At 51.2% G+C, this 25,442-nt stretch overlaps 1 protein-coding gene across 2 annotated transcripts in view; it reads right to left on the reverse strand.

Moving 5' to 3' along the window:
- The window catches only part of ACLY (ATP citrate lyase), a 38,959-nt gene that overhangs the window by 11,688 nt on the left and 1,829 nt on the right, over positions 1-25,442 (reverse strand). The window contains exons 2-19 of one of the 2 annotated variants that reach the window (XM_081109254.1): positions 22,775-22,956; positions 20,978-21,100; positions 18,986-19,048; positions 18,322-18,512; positions 17,813-17,892; positions 16,588-16,718; positions 15,666-15,784; positions 14,775-14,911; positions 14,019-14,080; positions 12,351-12,468; positions 10,371-10,525; positions 9,793-9,883; positions 8,690-8,719; positions 5,842-5,983; positions 5,386-5,554; positions 3,625-3,729; positions 2,373-2,569; positions 478-559 (exon numbers count right to left, since the gene is read on the reverse strand). In XM_081109254.1, the coding sequence (XP_080965380.1) occupies positions 478-559; positions 2,373-2,569; positions 3,625-3,729; positions 5,386-5,554; positions 5,842-5,983; positions 8,690-8,719; positions 9,793-9,883; positions 10,371-10,525; positions 12,351-12,468; positions 14,019-14,080; positions 14,775-14,911; positions 15,666-15,784; positions 16,588-16,718; positions 17,813-17,892; positions 18,322-18,512; positions 18,986-19,048; positions 20,978-21,100; positions 22,775-22,933 (2,154 nt within the window). In that variant the 5' untranslated portion in view covers positions 22,934-22,956. The remainder of the gene's footprint in view (positions 1-477; positions 560-2,372; positions 2,570-3,624; positions 3,730-5,385; positions 5,555-5,841; positions 5,984-8,689; positions 8,720-9,792; positions 9,884-10,370; positions 10,526-12,350; positions 12,469-14,018; positions 14,081-14,774; positions 14,912-15,665; positions 15,785-16,587; positions 16,719-17,812; positions 17,893-18,321; positions 18,513-18,985; positions 19,049-20,977; positions 21,101-22,774; positions 22,957-25,442) is intronic. The other variant, XM_081109255.1, reaches the window with a different exon arrangement.

Consider the following 25,442-nt stretch of genomic DNA (forward strand, 5'->3'; position numbering starts at 1 on the left):
TCTAAAAAATGAGGGGACATGGGCTTGGTCCAAACAGCCTGGAAGACAGAGTGGTAGGGAAGAACTGTAAAGGGACAGCGGGTATGCTGGGGAGTCCCCGGGACTCCTCCTTCCTAACCTGTGGGTAAGATGATTTAGGACCAGACCTATAGGAGGCACAACAGGAAAATGGGATGGGGTTACAGGGCTCTCCCAAACTTAAAAAAAATCACATTTACTCTACTCCAGATATCCACTGCCCACCAGGTAGAGGCCTGGTCAGCAGTGCAAAGCTTCTCCTCTATTGGCACTAAAACATATTGTGCCACACAGAAGTGATAACAGTGACAATCCCTACGTCCCAAAGTCTAAGGGGTGAGACTACCAGGGACTGTCACCTTAAGTTATATATAACCAAAATGCATGCACTTTTAAAAAACTGATGTCATACATAACTTTAACAATAAAAAAAATTAAAAAGATTTTCCTTTAACTCACCTCTCCAAGAACCACAATCATTTTGACTCCTGGAGTGTCCTGGTAACGTAATACATGATCCATAAATGTGGAGCCGGGGTACCTGGTGAGAGCATGGAGGGCATATGGGATCAGGAGGCAGTGTTGGGAGGTGTGTGTTCAGGTATGGGAAGCACGCTTGTACCAAGAACGTTGTGGGTTTTTCGTGGGTGTGGATGCCCACGGAGGGTCCAGAGATGCCACGGGGGTTGGTTGGGGGAGGGAGTAAATGGAGCACAAGGAGAAAAGGGGAGGGGAGGGGCGGAAGAGGAGGTCATAAGCCCAGAGAGGTCCCCTTGGTGGTGAGATATCTAGAAAGCATCTGTGGTGGTTTTAAAATATGCCCACAAATTCTTTTTAAAAGGTGGAAGAACCTCATGCCTCTTCTCTTGACTATGAGTTGGATTTCATGATTAGCTTCTAATGAACAAAATGTGGCAAAAGTGATCCTATGATATCGACTCCCAAGGCTGGGTTATAAAATATAGCTTTTTCTGGCTCTCTCTTGAATTGCTCCCTCTTGGGAAGCCCAATGCAAAGTCCTCAGACACTAAGCAGCCTGGAGGCACAGAGGGAGCCACCCTGCCAGCCGTGGATGAGCCCCTCCAGCCTCAGGCCTGCCTTCAGCTGACCGCAACCCTGAGGATAAATGTGTACCCACCCCGTGGAACTGGCAGGAGTGCTTCCCCACCCAGGAGTCCCACCCGAAATGACGTGGGGGAGCCAGGGAGACCGGCAAGGTGACCCAGTCTCCCAACAGCTTGTGGTTCTGAGCTAAAGAGCAGCAGTAGTAATAGTAGTAGTAACAATGGTAATCGGCAATGGCTAAGGTTTATGAGGGTAGTAAGTACTACTGGTTATTGTTCCCACCAACAAAAGTAATGACACTATTTGTGAAAGAAGAAATATATACATTGTTCCGTCCCTAGTTCCTGACACACAGCTCCTATGACCCTTGTGATATCCTGAGTGACAGGAGCATCTTTTGTTCTGAGCTCCTAAAAAACTTTTAATTTCCTGAGTAACGGGGGTGACAGAAGCTCCTAAATCCCTTGGAAGTCCTGGGTGACAGAAACTCTTGGGGGGCTCCCGCATAGCGCTAGTCACCAGAAAGACCAGGCCACGATCAGAAGCTTGGAACTTTCAGTTCCACTCCCCATCCTCCAGAGAGGGGAGAGGGGCTGGGAACTGAATTAATAATCATCAATCATGATGAAGCCGCCACAAAAATCCCTAGATAAGGGGATTGGAGCTTCTGGGTTGGTGGCCAGAAATATGAATGGTAGCGGTAGAGAATAAAGGAATAGTTTTCCCTTTCACTATTATTAGCTACAATGAACACATACTGAGTACTTACTAAGTGCCAGCCCGTTAGCCACTTTATAAAACACGCCCTCATTTAATCCTCCCACCAACTCCATGAGGTGGGCACTATTATTTCACCCATTGATATGTAAGGATGACGGCGGTCTGGGGGTGGGGTAAGTAGCCTGTCAAGGATGCCCCCTTAGTAAACAGGAAAACTAGGATTTGAACCCATTTGGTCTGATTTCAAAATCGGTCCTGCTAATCACAGCACTCTGCTGCCTCCCCATGGCCACCTCAGACAATAAACAACTACCTGCAGGCCCTGATGCCTTTTAAAACACCTTTCCCTGTATTTTCGGATTCTTATGCTCTTGTTAGTTCTAAGGCAAAAGTGGACTTAAGATATCATTCCCACCAGAAACTAAGAAAATATTGAATGTCAACTATAATCGGGAAAACAAATAAGCATCCCCCCACCCCCACCCCACCCCAAAAAGGGAAAGAAACACAGCTATGTGCCAGGAATTCAACAGTAGCAAGCAGTATGGGCTTGTCCCCCAGCTGATCACCTGTCCCCGCCAATGGCCACGCCCTCATAGACGCCATCTGTGGTCCGAGAGATGATATTGTTGAGCTCGTTGGACATGCCCCCAGAACGCGAGACATAGGCCACGCTGCCAGGGCGGTACAGCTTGGAGGCCAGGATGTTGTCCAGCATCCCGCCAGTATTCCCAATCTTAAAGCACCCAGGCTTGATGCCTCCAACCTGCAGGGGCAAAATAGCAGTCAGGGAGGAAGGGACGGGTGAGCTCCTAATCGACCAGAGAGCTCATAAGCATCACCAAGCCCAGTACTACCAGCCCATTCCAGTCTGGCCAGGCTGGGGAGGAAATGATCAAGACACCTAACACCTGCACATTGGGTTTCCTGCTTAAGAAGAATCTCGAGACATTATGCAAAAAAAAAAAAGAAAAGAAAAGAAAGAAAGCCTTATTTGTAAGGTGTGGCTTACCACCGACAGGTATATTCAGGGTTAAGTCGTCTCCTTTGCTCTCCAAGAGCGACAATGCTCAGTAAAAAGGTGTGTAACACAGGTGTGTACCTCTGCTCAAAATCACCCACTGCCTCTGAGATAAAAGGTCCCTTTGTCTTCCCTTCACATAAATTTTAACGTAACAACCAGGTAAAAACAAAAACAAAAATATTCACAGAGCAATTACTCCTTCAATAAAGAGCTTTTGGTCAAAAATAAAGCCTCCAGGTAGATTTTTCTTTGGTTTATAGTTAAAGGAATAATCAAAGACTATGCAATGTTTGTATGAGAGTGGGCAAACACTTAAAACAAGAATCTTTTCATTAGTCCCTTGAAACTGTAACGGTGATATGGAATGGAGAGTGGGCCTTTAAAAAATTAACTGGAAATGGACAGACTGACTTTCAAGAGGTACCCCCTAAATCTTTTCAACTTAGAAAAGAAACAAAGAGTCAACAAGTGAGTTTCCTGAGAGCCCAAAACTTCTTAAAAGAGCTTGAACTTAAAAGGCTTTTTAGCCTGGCCAATTTTTCTCAGTGGTTAGAGTTTTGGCCCTTAGACTGAAAGGTCATTGGTTTAATTCCTAGTCAAGGACACCATGGACTTTATACCTTGATTGCAGGGTGCATGCAGGAGGCAACCAATTGACGTGTCTCTCTCACATCAATGTTTCTGATGTTTCTCTGTCTCTTTGACCCCCTCCTCCCTCCCTCCATTCTCTCTAGAAACGAAAGGCACAAATATCCTCGGGTGAGGATAAAAAAAGGCTTTCTGGAGAGGAAGCTCACTGTGGCAGGTCCAATGATGGTCACGCCCTTCTGGTCCGCCTTCTTGATCAGCTTCCTTGTGAGGGCCTCAGGGATGCCTTCAGCTATGATGGCAATGGTCCGGATCTAGAGGATGAGAACAGTCCTTCCTCATTAGCTTGTCACCTCAGATGGACCAAGAGGCAGCAACCATTCAAGAACTCACCTCCCATGTCCCCTTCCAGGCTCTAAGGACAAAGTAATATTAATAACAGGCACTGCTTCTTTCCACAAGTCTCTGTTCCTAACCTGATCACACCAAGCCTCCCCCGAAAAGAGAGGCGTGGACATCCCAAACTAATCCCCATTGTTAACATCAGAGTGACTCAGTAACCAAGCAGGAACAAATGTTTCCAAAAAATCTGCTAGTCAGATTTTTCTCTCCCATCCAAAAATTCACAAGACTCAGACACCTGTTCCCCACTGCACATACAGCAGCTATCTCTGGCTTTCTCTGCTGTGCCCTTGAGTCCCTGATTCTATGTCCCCACAGGTCAGGGCTAGAATGTGCCAGAAAGGAGCTGCTTCCACAGTCGGAAAAGAAAGCCAGAGAAAGTGGGGGGTGGGCAGAAGAGATTGAGAATCATCTCTGACTCTCATCCAGGGACTGGCAAACTGTTCTATAAAGGGCCAAATAGTATTTTAGACTTTGCTGATCATGTGGTCTCTGCAGTAACTAAACTTTGCCTGAAAACAGCCATGGATAATATATAAATGAATGAGCATAGCTATGTTCCAATAAAACTTTATTTACAAGAACGGGCAGAGGGCTGGGTTTGGTCCTTCAGCTGCAGTTTGTCAACTTCTAATCTAGACTAAAAACTCAATTCATTTTTAGCAAGTATGCTTTCGTTTTTGCTTCATCTAGATATCCACACAAGTTTATCTTCTCCAGTTACACACTGAACCAAACCAGTCTAGAATCAGAAATAATTATGAGCAGATGAATCAATATTTTTTTCTATCGGGGAGGGGGTCTTACAAATCAGTAACAAAGAAGACAAACACCTCAATAGGGGGGAAAAAAAAAGAAGGGAGGCCAAGTCATAGATTAGAAATGGCCAATCAAAGGTCTGCAAATTAAATAGGATGCCTATCAATTTGTCAAATATATATTTTTAAAACCCAAACATTCAGTGTTGGCAAGGGTACAGAAAAACAGGAATTCTCAAACTCCTGATGGGAGTTTACATCAGTACACCTTTTCCGGAGGGCACGTGGGCAGGATGGTCCAAGAGCCTTACAGTCTGCTCATTCTGATGCAGCAGTTTGACGTCTAGCTATTTATTCTGGGGAAATAATTAAGGATATGTGCAAATGTTACTCCAAAATGCTCATCGCCAGACTTGACAAGCAAAACTGATACTACCAATGAATATTTATGCTGTGGAGAGTAACTGAAGGAAACGGATTATAAAATTAGTCTGTAAAATATTATTCCATTTGGTAAAATCCAGGAAAAGGTGTGGATAAGGGTGTACTCAAACATAGCAGCTGTGTTTCTGGGAAACGGGACTTGAAGTATTTATTTTCTCCGTACCCAGAACTTCTTGTTGGCCCAGTGAGCAGCCTGCCTGCCCTCGGTTACTACCCTCCCATCTAAAGATCAAGTGTCTTCAACCACTTTCAGCCAGAACACTGGCCAGTCCCGAGTCTAAGCCCTTTGTCCCAGGAGGCAGTGAGCATGAGCACCACTCAGGAGCTCTCCCTACAACCCCCGCCTACTCCTAGGGCTGTGACTACCTGTGCATAACTCATGGTCTCAATGCTACTGTCATAGGCAGAGCGAAGAGAGGCGAAGTTGATCAGCACGTCCACCTCTGGGTGTTTCTTCATGGCGTCAGCCATGTTCTTGAAGACAGGAATCAGGATCTCCTTGTGACCCCAGTAAAACTTCTGCTTGTGGTCCCCACTGTGAGAAAGGCAGAGGCGGGGTCAGGACAACCTGTCGGGATTGGGGAGGGGGTCCGCCGGGGGGAGCTTCATCCCCAGGTGGAAAGGCAGGGTTCTGCCCTCAGAGTTTCCATCTTCTGGAAAAGACCCTCCAGGAATTGGTTCGCCCCAGTCTGGGATGGGCGTCGCCTCCCCAGCAAAGGGGATAATTGAGCTGCTCCCCCAGCTCAGTCTCAGTCAGGGAGATTAGATGAGAAAATCCCACTTGGCAGCCATCTGCAGCCTTCCTGCCGTGGCATGACTCACGTGAAAGGGTAGACCATGGCGGCCACCGAGGGCTCGTCTCGGGAGCAGACGTAGTCAAAGTCCAGCATGCCTTGCACAGCCCTGGTCTGCATGCCCCACACAATGGCCTTGGTATGGCTGCTGAAGAGGGTGGCGCTCTTTCCTGCTGGGCAAAAACACAGCGAGTGCACCCAGAGCACACACCCCTGTGAGACCCCAGGGGCAGGGCTGCCTGCCAGGCCCCTCCACGCCAAGTCCAGGGAGGGGGGCTGATCAAAACCACAAAGGAAGGTTAAGAGGATGGAATTCTGAGAACTTGGGGAAGAGGTGCCTCAATTTCTTCTGGAAAGAGGTGGCAGAAAGTAAAGAGCTCAGAAGATCTGCCTGGCTAGTAAACAGCTCAGCAACAGAGAAAGGACTCCCAATGCAAAGAAGGGGCCCCAGAGAATTCCTACAGGGCCTGCTCAATTTCACAGGAAAGGCATGTATATAATCAGCCTCCTGGTCATATGCAAATGGGCACTTGATAAATTATTTTTAAAGTCACTGGAAAATTTTGGTGAAAGCAGGATGTTCCACAAGCCTTATCACCTCAAAATCTGGACATAAACCACCTTCGGTCAGGATTTGAATCCTCACAATTCTAGGTCAGTGTAGGTCCAATGAAGAGGTTTGCTCAGCCTTATCTCTGAGGTTCCGGCCGGGCTCTGGCACGGGTGAGGCAGGAGCAATACACTGCCCTCCTCCCTGGACTAGGTGGCTCTTTCCTGCCCAGAAAACAATGCTCTTGGATGGGCTCTCCGGCTAGCAGGAAAGGGGTGCGGAGCAAAAGAAAGGAACAAAAATATCTGGCAGAAGTGGATTCCTCAGCTTTGGAGGAAAAGGCCCCTTCACCACCCTACAGGCAGGTGACCTCACCCTCCCTTCCCTGAAGTCCTAAGAAAGTAGCCCTCAGGGGAAAACAGTGCACCAAGCACAGTGGCATCTGGCATTAATTAACCTACTGTACTAATGCAGACTTGGCTAACCAAGTTCAAGTCCTGGTTAAATTAATTTAAGCCCTGTCTGGTTTGGCTCAGTGGATAGAGCGTCGGCCTGCAGACTGAAGGGCCCCAGGTTCAACTCCGATCAAGGGCACATGCCCAGGTTGCGGGCTCGAGCCCTAGTAGGGGACGTGCAGGAGACAGCCAATCAATGATTCTCTCTTATCACTGAGGTTTCTCTCTCTCCCTCTTGCTTCCTCTCTGAAATCAATCAATCAATCAATAAATATATATATGTATATGTGTGTGTGTGTGTGTATATATATACGTATATGTATATATATATATATATATTTTTTTTTTTTTAATAAAAGCTCAATTTCCCAAGGCATACAGAATTCTCATCCCCACAGGCCCGCCTCTTCCATCACAGCCATAAGCTTCTCATGACACAGGCTCTCCTGTTGTTGCAAATACCCGGGATTTACTGTCACTGGACCCAACTGGGTTCTGACGAGACATGAGATCACAGAACAAAGGAAGCCACCTAATCCAGTACTGTCACTTCTCAATCCCAGGATATTGAAGCCCAGAGATGCCAAATGACTCAGATCCTAGGTCATCTAGCATCAGAGCCGGGATTACAGCTCAACTGTGCAAGTAGGAGGAACAAGAGCCCTGCCACTCCCGTCCTCGAGGGAGCCCACACCGAGTGAGCGCGCGCACATCCACACATCTGTCTGTCCAAGCGGGGACAGGAATCAGAACAAAGCCTGGGCTCCCTACAAACCCCCTGCACCTCCAGCATGAAAGGGGCGGACAGAGTGCTCACCTCCTTGAGTACAGAAGCCAAAGCCGGTGGGGGCAATCCTCACCCACCAGCAGCAGGGAGACCCCAGAGGGAAACCTGCTCGGGGTTCAGAGCCCGCAGTAGGCTCCTCCTCTAGACCGCTGAGGGGAGGGCCCTCACTGGTACAATCTGTCCTTCCTCGCCCGCTTCTCAGCACAGCTGGGACTGACAGTGAGCATCAACTCCTCCCCTGGGGTAGAAGAGCTCTTAGACTAGAGTATTCTCTCTGCACAGGCTCAGCCTCAGATTGTGCCTGTCAGGGAACAATGGGTCTTGCCAGATGTTGTAGGGACTGCTGGCCTTTCTGAAGGGACATAAGCAACCCTGCCTAGTTATTCCTTCCCCTCCCGTAAGCAAGAAAGCGGTCAAATATCATCAAAAGATTCCCCTTCCAGGGTAAAAGCTCCCAGGCTGTGAGAGTCAAGAAGTTAAAGGAAGTCCTGATGCTGTGAACAGGTGAGCAGGTGTGTTCTGGGTGAGGACATGCAGAGAATGCCTACGCTAACCAGTGACCTCTCCTGCTCTATCCCATCCTCCACCCAAACCCCAGGGAAACCTGAGCTTGGCCCTGATATGGGGAGCCCTGGGATAGTCAGCAGTGGCGAGGCTGAGGAGACGAAGGTAAGAAATGAAACCATCGGGAGATGTGGATGAGAATCGGGGAGGACATGGCTCCTGTCCTCGCCCGCTGGGCTCTGCCACTTTCCCTTTGGTTTGAGAGCTTCCTCCTTCCCAGGAGGACTCTGTCCTCAGCACCACTCCATTCTCCAAGGCTGTGGGCGTGGCTCTCCAGCCCCTCACGCCCAAGTTTTGAGCCAGAGACGGCCACATGGCCAGGAGAGCAGTGAGCGGGGGCCTGAGCTGAGCAGGAGTGGGAAGGGCGAGAGAGCGGAGACTAGGAGTTGGGGGCAGACCACACCGAGGCAGGAATAAAACACACCACACACACTGCCACCCGGGCAGGGGAGACAGCAAACGGTTAGTGAGACCCACTAACAAGCCACACACAGACTTGGGCAGGGCAGGGGCGTCCTACCTTGCAGGGATCTTGGACTTGGGACTGAATCTGTCAAAGAAAATGACCAAGGCAACTGAGTGACCTGCTGATGGCTGGAGGCTTTGGAGGGAGAGGGTGGGAATAGGTAAGGGTCCCATGGACAAGCCTGGCAGGGTTGCCGCCCTCACCATCTCTCATCTATTCCACAACAGACAGGAGGAAAGCCAGCAAAAGAGAAGACAGCACTGATCAGCAGAGCGAAAGCAAGAAAGAGCAAAGGGCCAAAGGGGGCAGAGGGGAGAGGAGGAACAGAAGGCTTGGAGGGTATGCTGAACACTGAATCTCTGCCCCCCACACCCCCAGGCCCTCTGAAGGGACAGCTGGCCCGGTCCCAGCCTCTGAACCCCAGTCCCTCGTCCCTACAAAGCACACGATGATGGATGGGGTCGACTGGGTTGGACCTGTCATTCTGTGCTGTGGGTTTGGGAACGACAGGACAGTGGCTTCCAACTCTAGTGCCTGGAGCCAGTGTCACTATTTCACAAAATGCCTTAGGCACTCTCTGCCGGTGTGTACTAGGAGAGGGTGCACAGGCCACACCAGCCCAAAAGCGAGTTACTGAACGCTAGCTGTAAGGGCTGGCTGGCCAGGATCACACCTTTGATAAGTCAGAGGATGGAGACAAATGAGGCAAAGTATAGATGGGCTGGTAGACAGCGGAGGCCTTATGGTGGAAAGGAGTGTCTCTGTAGGAGCCCCAGGATGATGGGGTGGGCAGGAGCTACCGCTATACAGGAGCCTCCTCTGCTCTCCACTGGGGAGGAGAGTCTGGGAGACCCACCCACCTCCTGGAATTTTTGTAACCCTGTCTCCTCCACAACCGCCCTGCCCCGCTCACACCTGCCCACAGGGAGTAGGGGGTAAGAGAGAAAACAGTGGGGAGTGAAGTGACCCAGGGGCAGCATGAGTCCTCAGCACCAGGGGAGACCACCGGGAAGGCTCAGCGCGTCCTCCCATATGTTCCCACCCTACGCACCACGCTCACTCTCAAGCAAAGCCCAAACACCTTCCAGCACCTCTGCTGGTCCAGTGAGGCCCGAAAGGGAAGGAGACAGAGCGGATCCGAAACTGCTGGGAGTTACCTTGTGGCACAGCGGGCTTGGCCTTCTTTGCAGGTGCCACCTCATCGGCCCTGCACTCAGAAAAAGATGCAGTCCTGCTCGGGGCCGGAGTCTGGGGTGAGACAAGGAGGGAGTAAGTCACAGGCAGCAGCTGGGGGGGAAAGCCATTGGTCCTTAAGGCCCCAGAGGAATCAGGGAACAAGAACTAAGCACAGCAGTTCTTTATAAGCTGCTTCCAAAGCACTATTCTAACAACCTTCGGAGACAGGAATCAGAATTGTCTCCAGGCTGCAGGTGAGCAAACCGAGGCTCTGAGCAGGTATAACTGCCGGAGTCCCACCCACAGCAGGATTTGAACTCAGGTCTGATTAAAAAAAAACCTGGTCTTCCCATTATACTACCTTGACTGGCATAGAAAAAACTGGCTGAAATCCAGAAACCAACCGTGTAGTACTACAGCCGCCCCTTCCCCCACATTTCCCCAATGTCCCCAAATGGCTAGGGAAGAGGAGGAGCACCATGTCCCGGATGGGATGGGGTGTGAGGGGCTGACTAAAATGGCATGGCAGGCTTTATGGTAGAGGCCAGCGGGCACCTACCGATGTGCTCCCGCTGGCGTTGAGAAGGAAGTTCGCAGTGTGGGCAGCTGTGGGTGGCTGATTGGGGATAGGACGGTGGCCCAAGGCCATGCCCACAATGGCCGTCATGTGAGTCTCGGTGCCAAACACGTGGATGGGGATCCCAGTGGTCTTCCCTGTGAAGGAGGGAAAAGAGTCCATCATTCAAGTCTTCAAATAAGGGCCCAAGTCCACACGACTCTGCAAAGGTCCTATAGGGTCCTGCCTGATGCCCAGCACTTCCTGTGCAAGACCACGTATGCAGCACAAGCCAGCTGTCAGATCCTCATCAGCACACGAACCTGCGAGCACAAGCAGCACCGGAGTCGGCACTCCCGTTCACAGCCGGGACCCTGCTCTCCCACCCCAACCCACCGCGACCTCACACTCCAGCCTCCCTGGCCTGGCCCCTGCTCCTCAACACTGGCCCTGCTCCTTCCTCCGCATGGAGCTCTCATCCCAGACCTTCACCCAGCTGTTCTCGTCATTCAGCTCAAGTGCCTCCTCCTCCCGATGACCTTGAAAGCCGCTCTCCTCCACACCACCCTGCCTGCTTCACATGTAGAGCCCTGACAGCATCTTGTTCCAATAACTGTTTACTTGTTTAATGTCCCAACTGTGACTGAGTGACATTCACTGTGTACTCAGTTTTGGGGGGCAATGAGGATTTGGCACTGCTTCAACTGATTGAGGTAGGTTTGGTGTTTGCCATGGACACCAGATTTGGAAAAATGGGAAGATGAGAAGATTTCGTTTCTCCAATCACTCACTGAGCAAAAGCCTTCTGTCTGGCACCCCTCTGGCACTTCACATGGACCCCTGCTCCACACACCACTGCTCTTGGCAATGAGGGCTACATTTTACTCAAGTCCAAAGCTGCTGGTCCCAACGCGCCCGTGTTTCAGGTTCAATCAGGTCAACTCAGGGAGACCTGATTTTAGTCATGACTGACAAGATGTGGTCCCAGATTTCCTGAAAACACTGAGTGGTAGGCCTTTACCCCCTCCTCCTCTAGCTCAGTGAGGGCAAAGCTCTCCTTTCCCACCAGTTACCAGAGCCCTGCCCTCTCACTCCTCACAGCCAGGCCACCACTGTCCTGGACTCTGCTGCAGCCTCCTAAGAGCTCTCCCTGCTTCTATCCTGGCTGCTGGATACCTAAGTCAAACTGTGTCACTCCTCAGGCCAAAGTCTCCCCACAGCTGCCAACCCAGGGTCAAAGCCAAGGGTCTCCTGGGACCTGTACTAGCCTCACATGCCTACTCCTGCTGCCCTTCCGCCTCCAACACCCAGCCCCATCCCACAGCCATCCCCACTGGGCCTGCACACGTGGACACACTCCCACTTCAGGGCCCTGGAACTTGCTCTTTCCTTTGCTGAGAGTCACCACTGCCCTGCTCCCTCCTCTTTTCCAGGTCACCTATCCAGTCAAGCATTCTCTGATCACCCCACATAAAACTGCCCGTCCCTGCCCGCACACACTACCCCTTCACCCTGCTTGTCTTCCTTCATGCACTTAGCGCAACCTGACATTACAGTCAACATCCTCAAGTGCACAAGGGCCTGGCTGTCTGCCGTGCGTCCTGCAGTGGCTGTAACCGCAGTGCTTAGCACAGAGCAGATGTTCCCCCTAAATATTTGTTAAACAAAAAGCTGAATGAAAATGCTTTACTTACCCTTTGTAATACTTTAAGCAATAAATAAATAAATAAAGGTATTCAGCAATGTAGCAGGATACAAAATTAACAAAAAAACAAAAAAAGAAGAAGAAAATGCTTTACTGCCCATTCTGAAGTTTAGAACAGGTCTATGCCAGAGGGCAGAAAGTGGAAGTAGATCGAGCTGCATGTCCAGAGAGGGGAGCGGGAGAGCACATAAGTGTTTCCAACTGACTCTTTCAGGAATCCCAAGGAAGTAGGCCACTGACACTCAGGGTGGGAGGGAAAGAAAAGGTCCCCATCTTACCAACTTCTCCCATCACGCGTAGGCCCTCCTGATAGTTGGGGCCACCTCTTCGGACAAAGATTGTGACCGCATGCTCCTTTAGGGGGCCCTGGTAATCTCGAATCGCTCTCACGATGCCCTGAAGTACAAAGGGACAAACAGACATGTGATTAAAAATAAGACAGCCATAATGCCCGACTGGTATAGTAGCTCAGTGGTTGGGCGTCAACCCATGACTCAGGAGATCACAGTTCAATTCCTGGTTAGGGCACATGCTGGGGTTGCAGGCTCGATCCCCAGTAGGGAGTGTGCAGGAGGCAGCCAATCAATGATTCTCTCTCATCCTTGATGTTTCTCTCTCTCTCTTTCTCCCTTCCTCTCTCTAAACATATCCTTGGGTGAGAAATAAAAAATCATTGTCCTACAAAAGCTTCTTCAAGATATTTAGGGAGCCGAAACCGGTTTGGCTCAGTGGATAGAGCGTCGGCCTGCGGACTGAAGGGTCCCAGGTTCGATTCCGGTCAAGGGCATGTACCTTGGTTGCAGGCACATCCCCAGTGGGAAATGTGCAGGAGGCAGCTGATCGATGTTTCTCTCTCATCGATGTTTCTAACTCTCTATCTCTCTCCCTTCCTCTCTGTAAAAAATCAATAAAATATATTTAAAAAAAAAAAGATATTTAGGGAAACAGCCCTTGTAATGGGTATCAACTTTGGAAATAAGAGAGAATGTACAGGTGTGTACCAATTTTGTCTCTCCGAGATAGAGGGCTAGTATACTGAGTCAGGAGTCTAATTTCTGTCACCCAAGGCCTTGCAAACAATTCCTGCTCCAGGCGTAACCACAATTATCACCAGTGCTGGCTTTATTATGGGATTGCTCAGAAGTTAAAACAAAGCAGTCGAGACCGATCTGTTTCAGATTTGTCTGCTGAATCAGGGACCCGTTTTAAGCAGACTGATGAGGCCTGGTCCTCCACATCCTGAGAGCTGACTTTCAAGGTTGACATTTATTTATTCATTATTCTCAAAACCTATATGAAAGTACCCGATGGGGCACATTCTTTTGAACAGCTTCAGTGAGCACCCGACCACGTGGAATAATAATGGCCTCCTCGGGTGGCTGCCTTGAAGGGAATGATTCTTGAGACGTGTTGCTCTGTCATTCTTGTTGACCCCCAGTCACTTTTAAAACTGTGCCCATGGCCCTGACCTGTGGCACAGGGACTCAGGCTGCCGGGCCCTTGGCTAGATAACCAGGAGCCCCAGGTCATAAAAACACTTCCCTCATTCTGCCTTTTGGAGAGGAGACCGATGACTGGGAGACGAAAGACAAGGAGTTGCAGAGAACCCAGTCTCAGTGAACCAGTGAAAATGAGGGTCCACTACGGTACTTCTTCAAGAACTGGTCCTGAAAGGGGAATGGCAGGATTTTGCCTTCTCCCCACACCTCAGATGGGAGAATTATGGCCCAGCGAGTGTCAGCTGCTTGCCCAGAGACACAGCTTCAGACACAGAGCTGTTCATGTCTTCTGCATCCGCCACAAGGAACCCTGGACCAAGAGCCTCCCTCTGGACTGGGTAAGTCATGAGAACTTGCTCCTGTCTTAAATTTGCTTGTGAGAACCTCCCTTTCCTGGTTCCTCCAAACCCATGCTCCCCAGAAACTGCAATCACTGTGGCCGATTACCTTGAATGTGGCAGCCACATTGGTGAAGTTCGCGATGCTGCCTCCAATGATGAGGATCTTGCCTGGGTTTGGAGTAAGAGAGAAGTCAAAAAGGGCTAGAAAGGTAGACTTGAGCATCTTATCAGAAAGCCAACTGACAGTTCCCTCCACTGAGCGAGGGTCTCCCAACTGTTAAGAGGTATCAGTGCAGAGGTGGGGGAAACAGGCTGGTCTCCTGAGGACTGTCAGCCTTATCAGCTCCCTCTCCATCACCTCCATCACCAAGCAGGTGGTTAACCCAAACCCACGGAATCTCCACGTCATTCCTAGACGGCCATCCAGACACCCAACTTGGTTTCTGGATACACCTGGTGGGAATCTCCCTCTCTCTGGCTTCAGGGTAGGGTAACTGGTATGTGTAGTCCCCAACACGGGACAGGTGGTAAAGGGAAGCTGGAATGGCAGTCGGGTAACAAATGTCTAAAGGGGCCACTCAGCACAGCTTCTATCAGTCAGAGTGAGAGCACGCCTCACCTTCTCCCTTGCATCTGCTCATGGCGCTTTAAGTACACATCACCTCCTTATCCTCTCACAGACCCTCACCTGATAGATGTTATCACTGCCCACTGCACAGTCAGGGAAACTGAGGTCCTTAAGGTAAATGAGTAGCCCCAGGTTGCAAAGGACCAGGACCACAATCTCCGTGCCTCCTAAGCCCAGAACTGTTCCCCCTGTAGCACACTGGGCCGTCCTAAGGAAGGAGCGTGTGAGTCTCACCATTGGGGTGCTTCTCGCGCGTCATGAGGGAGAGGATCGTCTTGGCATAGTCATAGGTCTGCTGCTCACTGGGGGCGCCCGAGTACTCCCCGTAGTTTGCCAGCTCGTTGACACCCCCTAGATCGCAGATGGTATCACTGCCGGGGAGATACAAAAGTCAGTGCTGGCTCCAACTCTAGCAGCAGAGGGTGGCAGCCTGGTGACTGGGAGGACACGCAGGCGCCCCCAAAGCCCTGAAGTCAGACTATGGAAATGACCTCTCAGACCTCGGACCCTCAAGCCCCACAAGTGACACTTCAAGGCTCTCCCAGGCAGTGCACTCTGCCAGCACTGGGCCACCGTGGGGCCCTGGACTGACTGACGATGGTAAATAAAGTGAACAAAGAACACCTCCCAACACAAAGAAAAAGTGCACATTCCACAAGTCCCTGCCAGGCTGCCCAATGAGAAGGAAAACTGCTGTAGCCAGAGGGAAGCCATGCCAAGCAGGAGGGGGTGTGGCCGATCACAGGCCTAGAAAGGAGCTGACTACTGGGCTTCAGGTGGAAAACCAGCAATCATCACAAAGGGTGAGAACTAGGACCCCAACATTTCTACCAAGTGTAAAGTATGTTCACCTGGTGACCTTGGGGACACAGCAACATTCACTTTCTGGTTCATTTTCTGTATTTGTTGTACCCTCATGTGGAATCCCTATCACTAATTCCAAGAACTAAAACTAATCAAAATAACTTCATTTTGCAGCAAACAGGAAGGTGCACGGACCCCTCGGGCAGGCTCGTGATTCCTGCTCTGCACCACAGTAAGGAACTAGAGCCCCCCAGGTGAAGCAGCTCGATCCAGGCTGTGAACATGTGACCCAACTGGCACCTTCAGTAGCCCCTCAGTCACCTGTACACGACAGAGGCACCACCTCCAGCCACCATGGTCCAGATCCTCCCTTTGGGGTTCAGCAAGGTCAGCTTCAGGCTCGCCCCACTTTTGGCATCCAGGTCTGCAATGTAAGCTTCCTAGGGATCAGACAACAACAGGTGGGCCCTGTGGGCATCCCCTTCACCAAGGTCCCAGATCCCCAGACTCCTCCCCTATCCTTTCCCTGGAGACACATGAAGAGGTCCTCATTTGCCTTAATAGAGTCAGGAAAAAGGGGTTGTGTGGGGCCCTACGTGCCCGGGACAAAACAGGATGGCATCTTCAAGTACCAAAACCACCCATCGCCACTGTCACCACTGAGGGCAAATTTCCCACTTCCTCCCTCTCCGACTTCAAGTCCTTGACCCTCTGCCCAAGTCCCAAGCCTTGCGATGTCACTGCTTCTACAATGGCCCCCACTCCCAGCATCTGTAGCCAACATCACACCACCCTCTCCCCTCCCCAGACCCCATCCCTTCTGCCAGCCCAGCCTCTTCCATTGGCCTGGGTTACGTCATGCCATGCAAGCCCGATTCTGCTGTGAGGATTTCAGAAAGAACGGGGTGGAAAGGAGCAATTGAAATTCTCAGCAAGTGGCAGAGAGAGCTACCTTCCTGATAGGATTAGGGGGAGCCACTTGGAATGATCAAGAAGTAACAAATCAAGCTAAGAGCCCAGGGAGGCTGATTGCGAGAGAAGTCTAAAAGGATTTCTGGCTGTGATTCAGAGGCTTGGCTGACTCCCACCTCCCATCCCCTTTGGAGTTTTAAAAAAATTAAATGGCTCTCGACCTTCCTCTCCCTGCCAAATATACAGCCCACTAGGGGACAAATGCTCATCTGAGATTAGTCACCCTCCCCCGCCCCCATCACTCTCCATCTCCTCCCCTAAGCAGCCTTACCTCTGGATAAGCCTCACGCCCAAAGGGGGGAGGGAACTCTATATCACCCCATTTCACTTTGCAGATGTAGTCAGCGGTGGCATCCACCTTGGCTGCCAAGTCAAGCACGTAGACGCCATCTTTGGTCACAACTGCAAGAAAAGCAGAGGCAATCAGACACCAGCCCCAGGCAGAGGTGACCACCAACCTCCAAACCCCTCCCCAGACTTCCCCACACACCACTCCCACGGGGTCCAGGTCCCACACAAGCTAATGACTTCCTCATTCGGCAAGAAACCAGAATAATTCTTATGGAGACACAGCCTCCCCCCATCAAAGAAAAAACAAACCCTAGTAGTCCTATAGGTAATATAATAGGAAAGTTGCTATGGCAATTTTTAATCATTTTTCATAAAATGCTACACAATGTGCCTTAACTATTCACCCATCCATGGCCTTGCTATTTAAAAAAACGTTTAAAGGTATAGGTTGCTGTCAGAAGACCCCCTAGGTATGTACATTTGGTTTTTGCAGTCTGGCTAGGAAGCCTCACTGTTCGGTGGGGGTGTGGGTGGGAAGGCGTGAGGGTGCACTGGGCCCCAAGCCAGCAGGGTTCATTTATTGCCACCTCACTGGGCATCTATCTTCCCTCTCCCCCAGGGCCATTTAGCTAATTAAGTTAGCACAGAGCCATCTGGTCCATTAGAGGGACTGCATCCCCAGCTGCATCTGGAATCAGGACTTTGCCCTCAGAAGCCCTGGCCAGAACCAGATCACACCACCTGCCTCCTTCCCTGTCTGAGAGGCTTGGGCCAAGGCTTCCTGGTCTTGGGGATCAATGATTGACCAGCTCCTGGAAGGAGGGGGCGAGGGATGCTCTGTGGGCGCAGAGAGGAAAGAACAGCCTAAAAGGTCAGACCAGTGCAGAGGTAGCCCTGGTCCTAGGCAAACAGCCTAACCTAACCTACTGGCAGAAACAGCCACAGAGCACTTAGATCAAAACCAGGACTTCGCCATTGCAGAACAAATTAAGGCCCAAGAAAGAAGCTAGAGCTGGTTAAGGAGGAATAATCACGGTCCTCTAAGAGCTCGGACACAGGAGCCTGCACTCGGTGAGCTTGGAGATCCCTCTGTGCACACACACCTGTCTTCACTGCCTCCAAATGTAAAGGCCAGGGTTACTGTGGGCACTGGGGCCCTGCTATCACTGACCCATGTCCCATCCCACCCCCACAGAGCCAGTTACCAAGGGGGTTGATCTCGAGGTAGGTGAAGTACAGATCCTCATAGAAATTGAAGAGGCCAGAGATGAAACTGGCCAGAATTCTAAAGGGGGAGGGAGAGAAACAATCAATCCATCAATGAGCAGGCTCAGCAGCAATGTCACCCACTGCCACTGACAGCTCCACTTCCTGCCATCCTGACACCCCGCCAACCCCCTTGCTGTCCTCTGCCAAGCCCACTCCTTGGACATCACTCTTCAGCCACTGAGGCGGAAAGGAGCTGTCAGGCAGGGAGCCAGAGGAGGAGGCACCAGACAGACAGGGGCAAGGTGAGGGACACTGACGGCATATTTCAGTCTGAGCCAGCCAGCTATCCTCTTTGGGACCTGGGGTGGGGGATGGGGACACCGGGCTGTGTGTACGCCTCCCACCCAGATAGGGAAGATCACTCTGCTTTTCCTGCTCCGTGCCCAGAGCCTGTCAGCCTTCCCTACTCCCCCCTGCCACGTCCCTGCAGACCCTCTCACTCAACTCTTTCTTGTCTTCAGGGGCATGGACCAACAGGTGTTCCTTGATGTCCTCAGGATTCAGCTTCTCGTCCACCCCGACAAGCAGTTTCTGGGCTTTGGTGTCCACATCGCCCACGTCCACCCCGCCTTCGTGGTGGAACAGGACGTAGTCCCCTTGTCGGGTAGCATAGATGCAGACGTAGAACTCCTCCGCCTTGCAAGGGACAAGAGCATCAGGTGGGTGGGGGCACTGACCAGAGGACAAGGAGCCCAGCCCCTGTGGTGTCATTTCTAAAAACACTCACCAAGGGAGACCTGTTTACCACCCCCCCCACCCCCCACCCCCGCCCAGGGGACAAGAGGAGAGAAGAGGCCGCTGCCTGGCTCGCTGACAGTCCACCCTGAGCCAGCAGGACTTGATCTGGGGAAGGAGGTTCTGCCTTCAAGTCTTTCTCATCTCAGCACTGGAAGTCACCAGCCCTGATTCCTCCTGACTGCAAACTGAGCCCTTTCCTTCATCTCTGGACTCCCTGCTCCGTAGGCCCCGCAGGCCCTCAGTGCAGCTTCCGAGACTCTGGTCCCTTTGACTTTCCTCCAGCAGCTTCATTCCCCTTTCATCATTTTACAGTCAACAAACTCAAGGCTCCAGGAGGCAGAAGGCGCAGCATGGAGCCACCTCACACATACCTGACTGTGCGGGACAAAGGGTTCGATCAGGAAGTTCTTGAGGAAGCCTCTGGCCTTGCCCACCTACAGAGATGGAGGGAGATAAAGCTTAGATGGACAGCATGTCTTCCTCCTGAGGGCAGAAGGAGGAAGCACCCTCTGCTCCCTCCACCCACCTTCCCTTCAGAGGTGGAGCCCAAGCACTACCACCACAACACTCGGCAAAGATTTTCCCAGAAACCAGGGCAATCGGGCCACAGACCCCTAACCTAGCAATTTTCAACAGCTGTGCTGCAAAAAATTTTAAGACATGCAATAACTAGCTATTTAGTCAGGGGCACTGACCTCTTTTCCCTTAGACTGTCAAACAGAAAAATGACAACAGCCAAGACAATAGCCATCCAGTGGGAATTAATCAAAATTACACCTTTTTTTGTGTAGGATCGGCAAAAAATATATCTATTTTGGTGTGGCGCAGAATTTTAGTAATTAGTTTGTGTCCCCTGAGATGAAAAAGGTTGAAAATCACTGCCCTAAGCTAAAGAAGTCCTCATGAGATCCCCTCTTCCATCTGCTTGCCCTGGTGCCAGCACACTTCGACGTGTACTGACCTTGCGCATTCTTTTTCTGCCTCCTCTGGAGGGTGATAAATGAGCTGCAACATTGTCTCACACCCAAAAGCACAGAGATGGGGAGTCACCTCCCTCCCTGCCATCACACAAATTAGAGCTCAGACAAATCAAGGCTACCTCAGAGCTCAGGCAGGGACGGGGAACCACGATGGGGGCGGGAGGGTGGGAGAAGAGGAGAGCAAGAGCTTGACGGGGAAAACTTTTCCACACAGACTTTCATGACTGATGACAACAGGCCTGCAGAGCTAATCAGTTTGAGTGGATCCCTGGTGGCAGCCAAGGCAGACATCCCTCATCCCAGAGTGACCTGAAGCCCCCGCCTGCCGTGCATCACTGCTGAGTCAGAGACCAGACAGCGATCCATCAGGGGTAATGAGCCGCTCCTGGGCCAAAGCTACTGCCAGCTCAGACGTTCTGACATGCCCTCCACAGCCAGCTGAGGAGAAGGGAGCATGAGGACCTCCCTGGGGACACTGCTCAGCCCCCAATCCTCTGTCCTTTCCCTGGAAGCACAAAGGTCAAGATCCTTCACCCCGGCTCATGTACAACGTCAAGGATCCCTCTTTACCTACAGGGCCAAGAACAGAATTAGGGCAAAGAGCTGATTCAAGGAAGCCCCAGAGAGGAGGACGACTCCATCACCACCTTCATTCTACTTCCGAGGAGCCACAGAAGAAAAGTCATCCCCGGTCCACAGTCACCCCGAAGGGGACAAAGCCAGGTGTGGCCGGCACAATCCCCCCAGTCTAAGCCAAGCTGCAGCACATCCCTCCCCTCAATTCTCCAGCTCCCTTTGGGAGTGAGAAGAAATGCAATTTTATTTCTGAGCATCTGTTAGCCTTCCCAAATCATATTTCACTTTAGCTCTCTCATCTACAGAGATGAGATTAAACACCAAGCCAGGAGAAGCCAAGAATTTAATTTACTCATCAGCACTATTAACTGTCGTGTTCTAGATTCTTGGCCACGTCATACCTCTGCTTAAATGATTCTGCATCTCTCTTCTTCAACTTTTTTACCCACCCTCTTAGGATTTCCATGTCATGACGAGCTACCATGACCTTTCTGGAAATTGAAAAGAAAGGCATTCCCAGAATGGGCCTCAGAGTCCCATCTCGGGTTGCCAGTAAAAGAGAAGACCACTTCCACGTGGCTCTCGACTTGTACTGGGGTCACTTTTGCAGCACAGCTGGCCATTCCCTGATGCAGGAGCTGGGAATGAGCCCCAAGACTGGCCCCGCTGACTGAGTCAGCTCCACAGGACTCTGCCTTCCCCAGCTGCAATCTTGCCTGTGTGGGGGTGGCCTATACAGTTAATAGAGTGACCATGTTCGCTTCTGCCACCACAGCACGGCCACCCCAACCCTGTACCCAGACTCACTGTGGCTTCCTGTCCCAGCCGTGGCTTCAGCCAGGACTTGACCCCATCCAAAGTGAGGTTGACCCCAACTAGGCCCAGCTTGCCACGCCGTTTGATCAGCTGGTCTGGCTTGACCACCAAGCTCTGGAATGAGAGGAGTTTGTATTTAGAGCAAGGAAAGAGAAGGTAGAGTAGAAGTGACAGCCCTAGTCGGTTTGGCTCAGTGGATAAAGCGTCAGTCTGCGGAGTGAAGAGTCCTGAGTTCAATTCCGGTCAAGGACACATGCCCAGGTTGCGGGCTCGATCCCCAGTAGGAGGCGTGCAGGAGGCAGCCAATCAATGATTCTCTCTCATCATTGATGTTTCTCTCCCTCTCTGAAATCAATAAAAATGTATTTTAAAATAAAGAAAAGAAGAGGTGACAGTTTGGGGACAAAAAGTACAATTCACCCTGCTCCCCAAACCAATCACAGCCCTCTTTTAGGGTCAACTCCTGGACGCTTCCCTCACCTGTCCCACAGCCTACATCTTTCTTTTCACAACCAGGAATCTAGAACCACCCCTGCCCAGGATAGAGCCTGGCATAGAGTAGGTGTTCACCAAGTACCTACTAAATAAATGATCCCCCCCCCCGCCCCCGTGTGGTATCTTAGCTTCAATAAACCATAAGCTTTGGGTTTAACCTCCAGCTTTTATCTTCCCCACACTCAGAGAATGGACCAGCCAGTGTTCCAAAAGGAAGAACAGAGAGACAGGGCTTTGGGGTGACAAAGGACCTGAGAGGGCATCTGGTCAACTCCATCCCTGTCTACAAGCCCAATAAGGAGCCCCCAGACACTGCTCATACACCCCAGTGCCAGGAAATTCACTACCTCCAGAGGCAGCTCCCTTTGCGATTGGGCTGCCTCCCAGTGGGAAGACATGTGCATTCCTGAAGCCCCCACCATTGGTCCTAGTGCTGCTCTCTGGGCCCTGCCGAAGTCTAAGCTTCCCAACACTTCCCAACAGTGCGCTACAGGGGTCTAAAGAAGAGCCTCTATGCCAAGCTGACCCCCACCCAAGGCCATTAGCCATCCTACACAAAGTACCATGTCACACTTCCTCATGGCCCTGCCATTCATGATATGCTCCACTGAGTATGTGTGTTGGGGGGGCGCCCTACAGGGATCTAAAGAGCCTCTATGCCAAGCTGATCCCCCATTCCCACCCCCCCCACACACCTACTTACTTCTCACTGAGCATCTACCAAGTGACAGGCAGCACACTAAAGGCTTTCCAGACCTTACTGCTAATCCTTTCAGCTCACAGGGTGAGGGTTATGCCCATGAAACTCAGAGAGGTAAAGTGGCTTGCTCCAGGCCACATGGTTAATAAACAGAGGGCTGGCATTTGGATTAGTTTGTCCAGTTCCAAGCCCATGCTCTGTATGCCATGCCCGGGTACCTTAACATGCAGGGAGCTGAACACAAAACCTTGCTCAGCCCTGGAAGGTGTGCTCAGCGATTAGAGCGTCGAGCTGAGTACCAAAGGGTCATGGGTTGGATTCCGGTCAAGGGCATGTACCTGGGTTGCAGGTTCGATCCCTAGCCCCAGTTGGGGTGTGTGGGGGAGGCAATCAACTGATGTGTCTCTCTCACATCAACGTCTGTCTGTTGTTTCTCTCTCTCCCCCTCCTCCCTTCCACTCTCTCAGCCCACTGCATGCTGCCCACTGATGCAGGCAGTCTGCCATCTCATGACCCACTTGGACATCTCCAACAAACTGGCTGCTTTCTCTTGAACTCGGCCTGGATGAAGGGTCCGATGGGGACAAACTCACCTGGCTGAGCAGCCAGGGGTGGTCTTGCAGCAGGCGGGCCCAATCTGTGTCAGGGGTGACGCGGGCATACTTGAACCTGTTCTGAATAGCCGAGGTGGTGCAGATGTACTTGTAAAGGAGTTCTTTGCCCGTCTGCTCTGAAATCGCCTTGGCCGACATGGCTGCAGAGGGAGCTGCTCTACCTGTTGGTCAGAAGGGGCAGAAAATGGAAGCACTCTCTTCTCCAGCAGGGCAGTCACACACCCAGCTGCCCCCAAACAATACAACCAGATCGCAGCACTTCTCCAGAGGGAGAAAAGGGCTACCCAGCAAGAGGGTGGGCTGCCAAACAGCAGCAGAGGATCAGGAGATGGTGGGGGAGGGAAGATGGTAAGAAATGTAAGGCTGACCCTTGGCCTCAATCCTATCTCTACTCCCTCGAGGCAAACCAGCCCCCCCATGCCAATATTCATCCGACAACCAAGGCAGATGGATGGGAGAACAGCATCATCAGTGGCATGACCCAAACCTCAGTGCTGGTCCCACCCAAGGTGGGCGCACAGACACTGAAACACACCCTTTGGTTCTATGACCTGAGGGGAGAGCAGCCAACTTGTGCAATGCTGGTCTGACTCCCCCTACAGGTTTTGTCTCCCCCACACCCAGTTCACACACACACATCTGCAAGCTGAAGGTCAGGTCAGGTTTACTTAGCCTTGGATAAGAACAAGCCCCCTGAGAAACAAAGAAGAGTAATCTCAAAGCTCATTTCTCCCAGGCACTACACTCCCACTCCTGAGTCCAGAGCAGACACAGGGCGGGGGAACTATGACCTTCAATGCAACCCACCCGGTCCACTGAGTCATCCAGCTGCTAATTCAGAGCAAAACAGAGCCTCCCTGGGGACCATCCTGAACTGGTCACTTCTAACTGAGCCAGGGCTTGGGGAGGAGGCAGAAATCATCCTTAGTCACGTGTACATAGAAACTCACCCTATGTGAGCCCTGTGAGTTGCATTGAGATTCATAACCCTGTTTCTTAGATGAGGAACAGAAGCTCAGAGGAGTTACGATAACTTGTCTAAGAAGCCTAATTAGTAGGGGACCCAAGCCCTTTTACTCCTGGTCCCCAGAAAACCCCACACTTCAGCTCAAGAAAGAAGACCATTTCTAAAAGGAACAGGCCATGTCCCCTCTTCACCTCAAAAAAGGGTCTGTGTGACAATTTCATTTCCCGCCCCACCACTTTGCTTTGATACACCCATTCTCTCCCTTGGGTAGTGACAACAGCGAGTTGAGGAGAGGGACAGGGGAGAGAAAGGAACCCAAGTCATCATGCTAAGAGCTTGCCAGATCATGAAAAGACACTCCTGTCTCGCCCACAAAGATCCAGAACTGAAGTTGCTGAATTTGCTAGAGGAGAAAAGGCAAGTGCATATAAAGGAGGGCAGAGTTAGGGAGGCGGCTGGTTTAAACACACATTCCCAGCTCAGGGAAGGCCAGTGTTCCAGGGCCACTCTGCACCTCCCTCCCAAATGGCCAGGCTGGAGCTTCAGGTTCTAATCCTGGCTTGGCTGGTTCCCTCAGCCTCCCAGCTGGTCTAGGGCTGGGCACAATAGGCGCATTCAGGCTGGTGTCTGGCCCAAAGTGGGATCGCAGGGAAGGGGCTCAAACAAGACATTCCCTTTTCTGGCCTCCCCCTGAAATGACTTCCAGCTCCATCTCAACATGAGTTTCAGAAGGAGATGCCTCAGTCAGCCCCACTGCCCCACAGTCCTCCACCCCCACCCACTCCAGCTCCATTTCCCAACCTTCTTGACTCAGACCAGAAAAACTGGTCCTGAAATCAGATGGGTACACCGGCCCCCACTCTCCTCCCAAACAAAGTGCAGCCCAGGGCAGGTCAAGCAGAGAAAGGAGAGGGCAGCTTCCACCACCCTCAGCAGTTGAGGCACGCACGTCAGGCACAAGTGGTCAAAAATCCAGGAGGAAAACCCTCAGCTAAGCCTCTCCAACAGAGGAGTCTGGCAGACGCTCCCCCAAACTTGGCACCTGCCAAAACAGATGGAGACCCAACTTTGGAAAGGATAGGGTGAGAAAAGGGACCTCTGTAGCTGAAAAAAAAAAAAATCACTATTTTCTTGAGCACCAGATCAAATCTCAGATCCAAGAGCTCATCTCCACAAAGTCCTCAAAAGAAGATGCGAGAAGACACAAGAGGGGGATGATACAGGATAGAAAAGATCTGCCACCAGAGCACTCTGGCTGAGACGGGGCAAGCCCTCTCACGGACAATGAAGAGAGGAAGAGCAGGAAAAGAATCGCCTCTGCATGTTCACCAAGGCTCACAAACCCAGGGAGTGGACTGGGTGGAGGTAAGTCGCAAGTTTAATCATTCAACGGGTCTTAAAGCCTCTCTAGGGCAGCGGCTCTTAACCTATTTGAAGTCTCAAACTCATTTGAGCATCAGAAAATCCAAAAAAAAAAAAAATGTGCACATACCCCATTATGCATATCATTTCAAGGCACTCCCTGTGACTATGCCTGTGACTACCATCTGATGGCCCCAGACCTTCAGTTAACATGTGCTCTAGTGACGATGAGACTTAAAGGGGATACCAATCTGGGTTTGAGGAGCACCCCCACAAAATCTTAGTCTGAATGTGCTGTCAAACTGGTGATAGATGGTT

This window comes from Myotis nattereri, assembly GCF_964212035.1.
Source record: "Myotis nattereri genome assembly, chromosome: 16".
Taxonomy (NCBI): Eukaryota; Metazoa; Chordata; class Mammalia; order Chiroptera; family Vespertilionidae; genus Myotis; species Myotis nattereri.